The sequence below is a fragment of the Lactuca saligna genome, chromosome 6, assembly GCF_052625555.1.
Source record: "Lactuca saligna cultivar CGN05327 chromosome 6, ASM5262555v1, whole genome shotgun sequence".
NCBI classification, from domain to species: domain Eukaryota; kingdom Viridiplantae; phylum Streptophyta; class Magnoliopsida; order Asterales; family Asteraceae; genus Lactuca; species Lactuca saligna.
In genome coordinates this window covers 35,241,150-35,245,583 of record NC_136422.1, presented here as the reverse complement: position 1 = coordinate 35,245,583, position 4,434 = coordinate 35,241,150, and the positions used below count along the sequence as shown (strand labels likewise).

At 33.2% G+C, this 4,434-nt stretch overlaps 1 protein-coding gene across 1 annotated transcript; it reads left to right on the top strand.

Moving 5' to 3' along the window:
• The first annotated feature begins 581 nt into the window (after nucleotides 1–581).
• On the top strand, nucleotides 582–4,115 carry LOC144999594 (downstream neighbor of Son). Its single transcript, XM_078958723.1, has 14 exons — nucleotides 582–882; nucleotides 1,190–1,263; nucleotides 1,347–1,473; nucleotides 1,546–1,634; nucleotides 1,716–1,875; nucleotides 1,966–2,153; nucleotides 2,272–2,471; nucleotides 2,571–2,669; nucleotides 2,775–2,878; nucleotides 2,968–3,069; nucleotides 3,136–3,245; nucleotides 3,327–3,414; nucleotides 3,502–3,677; nucleotides 3,772–4,115. Exons 1-14 carry the CDS (start codon nucleotides 742–744, stop codon nucleotides 3,935–3,937), a joined length of 1,824 nt encoding a protein of 607 aa, XP_078814849.1. The 5' UTR covers nucleotides 582–741; the 3' UTR covers nucleotides 3,938–4,115.
• Nucleotides 4,116–4,434: the final 319 nt, after the last annotated feature.

Genomic DNA, 4,434 nt, shown 5'->3' with positions numbered 1-4,434 from the left:
GCGGAATTTGTTGTTGTTTTTTTCTTTCTTATTTAAAACTACTGAAAATGGGTTAATCCTCAAACCCATAGGTCTAAACCTAAAACCCATCAACCAATGAAGTGGACTCGAAAATAATAAAATGAAAAATCGAACCAATCCAAAAAACCAAACCCAATGGGTGTCAAAATCCAAAAACCAAACTTATTGGTTTGGGTTCGATTTTATCTTAAACCAACCCAAACCTACTCATGCTAAATCATAGTCCTAAAACATGTTTTGTTAGTGTTTACATAAATAAGGGCTAAAATTGACAAGTATTGAAAGTTAAAGGTCCTCAATAACTTCTACTTTAGAGCCTATTAAGCTGTCATCAACAACATGATGTCTCGAACCTCAAGGAAGAGGATTTAATCTGTTGTAATTGATTTGATATTCGGTAGCTTGTTTGAAACAAATTCCAAACATTAGGGTTCATCGTGCAACTTTACATGGAAAGCAACTAACGGAAATTAATCACGGCGTCAGTCGAAGGAGGGAAATCAAAAATTATTCAAAACAAAAGCCCCAACGCTCTCAAATCCCGCTTTTATAAATTTCAACATTTTCCCCATTGTCATTTCTGCTGTAATTTTTCTCTCTCAACATCTTAAATTTTTGCCCTTAGAACATCTCATTCTCAGGGCAAAAGTCGACAAATAAACCATCGGAGATCGATCGGCGACCTAGGGTTGACTTCGATTGCAGTTTGTATTAGTAAAAATGGCTACAGTCGCAACTCGGGGACCGATGATCCGGGTTTCAAAACCTCCCCTGTTCGATGGTAGTATGGCCGGTGTTTTGAGCGGTGGATCTTCGAAGGGCACCAACGTGATCAAAAGAAAGACGCCTTCGGAGTTGAGAGTGAGTATCGACAGTTTCTCCCATTTATTTTTTTATAGTTTTTTTTACTGTGCCTAAAAATTGGGAGAATTGTTATTCTTCTCAACACGGATTAAACATACAGCGATTCGGTCGATTGATACTCTCGATGCTATAGAATGAAACGAATTTATTCATTTTAGTTTATGCACTGTGAGATCCCGCGAATAGATGCAGATAGAAGACGAAAAATTAGGTCAAATAAGTAAATGGACGCTTGAATCGTCGGGATCCGAAAAGAGGCTGAATCAAAGAAAGCTAATTCTATGTATTTATGATAAAATGGCAGGATGAACAGTTAAAGCGCAAGAACATTATTGAGCTTATGGATGAATCTCCAGCACTAGAGCCTAGTTCCATTTTGTAACACCTCATTACCCCAAACCCTAAAGTCTTTTATATATCTGTATCAATTAATGTACAAAACTAACATTTTTTCTTGACAGAACTGCCAATGAGCCTATGAAATCTTCAAAGAATCCTAGATACATTGACACCCGTGTGGATGAACTGTTTCCCAGTAGAAAAAACAGTCTAAGGCTTAAAATCCAATCTGGAAAGGAACATGTTAAGGTCTGTATCATCAAATACCCTGTCATGTAAACCTTTATAATCCCTGTTTGTTCTTATTATATATAATTTCAGGAAAATATGACTACTGATCATACTGCTGGCTTAAAGAATTCTTCCCTTTCCTTCAAGTTTGCTGCTGCCAGGAAAACAGAATGTTCAGGGTACATATTTTGTTCATTCTACTCTTGTGTTCATTTTTATATAATCCACTTGTTTGATTTTGTTTCATCTTGTTTTTCCAGACTAAAAGATACAAATGCTTCAACTTCAACTACAAGCAACAAACATTTCAAATCCAATCAATCTCACATCACAACTGATAAATGTAACACAAGTACATTTCGTAGTGTTATGGATATATCATCAGGGGGCGACAAGTCAACAAATGTTTCACTTGATATGGTATTTTACTTATTCACCCTTATGTTCCCAATTCTGTTCCCTGATGTGTATATATATATATATGTAACAGTCAGTTATACTTTTTTGTAGGATAAAGCCTTCAAAGGGCTTGCAGCTCTAGACCCTCCTATTGTCTCAGTTTCACCAACTGAATCCAATGATGGAAATGCAAACCTTTCAACCTTTTGCTCAGAATTTCATATCCCTGGCTTAAAGACACCACTGGATTTCACATTGAAAACTAGCATGCGTGTAATCACATCATCTTCTGTAACTTGGTAAGCTTATGTGGCAATATCTTTTTTCTTTTTTTGTTTAATTAGTTTCTTTTTCATGTTTTCCGTCTCAAGATTGAATTCCAAGTTGAAAGATTCCAACTTTCTTGTAATCAATCAGGTTTCATAGGTTGATGAGCTGTGACACGTTCAATGGTCTCGGGCAGTTCAATTCTCAAGCTGGATTGCCCGTTGACCAGAAGTCAAACTGCCCAACTGCCCAAATCTCCAATACAAATGCTTTATATTCTTGGGTGTATCCACAAAGTTCTCTACCTCCTACAGTAATATCAGCATTAATTTTATCTTCAAAAGGAGAAGGTATAAACTATAAAGTATTCAAGAACTTCATTTCAGCCATACCCTTTTCTTTTTCTTATTTATTAATTTAATTATATCAATGTTTTATAAAATTTACAGGTCAAATTGATTTCTTAACCAATCGACAGTTGGCATGGGAAGCTTCATTTCGAAGCCTTTATGTCATGTTACGCAAGAACATTTGTAACTTATTTTACGGTAGTTTCTCTTTCCTCTTTCTATAAAATTCAAAAAGATAAATTCTTTATCTTTATCTTTTTTTATAAAAATCACAACTTTATTCATTTTCTTGCAAGTTTACAGTTTGCACTGGACAGTTTGTGGTAATGTTCACTAACCTTAATGGTGCATGCAACGCGTATGTATCCCAATCAACACAAAGCTTGAGGTCACTTCTAAAAGAACAAGTAATTATTCTCATCCCCATCACTTTCACCAAGGGTATTCTAGTCTTTTCACATCTTCTAACTCCTCTCTTTGTTTCTTTACATTCAAGGACATTTCTTTTACTATGCCTCTTTGCAATTCTAAAGTGGAACAAGAAACTACAGAAGATCTCTTTGAGCTCTCAGAAATTGAAAAACACAATCTTGGAAAGGTAAGTGATTGAAAAACATACTTTTTTTTTTGTCTTATAATTTATAAATATTAATTTTTTATGCAGACTAGACACACACATTCTCTATTTGATGTGGATAATAGTCCAGAATCATTGCTAATGTTCAATGACAAGAAAAATGTAAATGGTTTATATGACTTTCTGCTTAACTATAGGTAAGTAAAGACCTTGTTATCTTTTACAAACTTATACTTATTCGGTTATTAAAATTTACATTTTTTTTAAGAAAATTTCAGGTTTCTTTTACCATCTTTGACTAGTTTGGATGTGCCTTTACTTTATTCACCAATTCCATTTGTAAACGCTGCTATTTCTGCACCTGAGGTTTGTTTTTCTTTTTTGTACATTTTTGTTTACATTTAATGTTGTGAAACAAATTTTTTTAAACGTTTTGAGCTTATGATTTTTTAGGTTAAATGCAAGGAAGTAAAGAGAATCGATCATTTGTCTGTTTCAACTACATGTGAAGGATCAGCTTCCAATTCATATTACAGTATTGAAATAAAGGATTCATATCTTCCTCCATGGATAATTAGCAGTGTATTAGATGCAATTAAGTCCCATGGAGATGATAGTTTTGAAGCAAGGTTTGCATATGATTACCTTTCTTGTTTCTTGATTTCTATGATTCAGACATGTGTAATAAACTTTATAAAATCAATTTTTTTTTTTGATTTGCAGTTTTGTGATAGAGCCAATGTCGATTGGGTTGAATGTTGGGCTTGATGGTGTGAATGAAGAGAGTGGTATTGGGAATATGGTTGTTTCTCATCAATTGAGTCGTGGGTTTTTGAAAGGCTTAAAGTATTCAGATGAATCCTATGTGGCGTCTCTTTCACCTGTTTGAAGTTGTTTTTGTTATGAAAGTGTTGTTTATGTTCCTTCATAAACTTAAACTTGCATTTGAATTTAAGTTATCTACTTTAATGGTGTTTGGTTATAGATTGTATATCGGCCCTAAGGATTTTCAAAAAAAAAAAAAAATGAAAGTTTTAATAGTTTATATCGACTTTATTTTTGTGTAATCATTTTGGTATTGGTATTATTTGGAAAACTGACCTCTTTTTCTAATTTGCTTCGACAAGGTTATGCACCTAAACTTCCTTTCCATGTAATAGGCACTAATAAGTTTTAGAAAATTTTCACTAGGTGCATCCATAGTAAGAGCAGCTTGAAAATTTATGTAAACAACTTATAGAAAGCAAATTGAAAAGGTTATTGTGAAATTAAAATAATTTTTCATTTAAACAACTTTTATGTTGATGATCAAATATTATTACTTGTTTCAAAGTTATTTGTAAAGGATTAATGTCTTATTTAAAAAATTAAAAAAAAAAACTCATC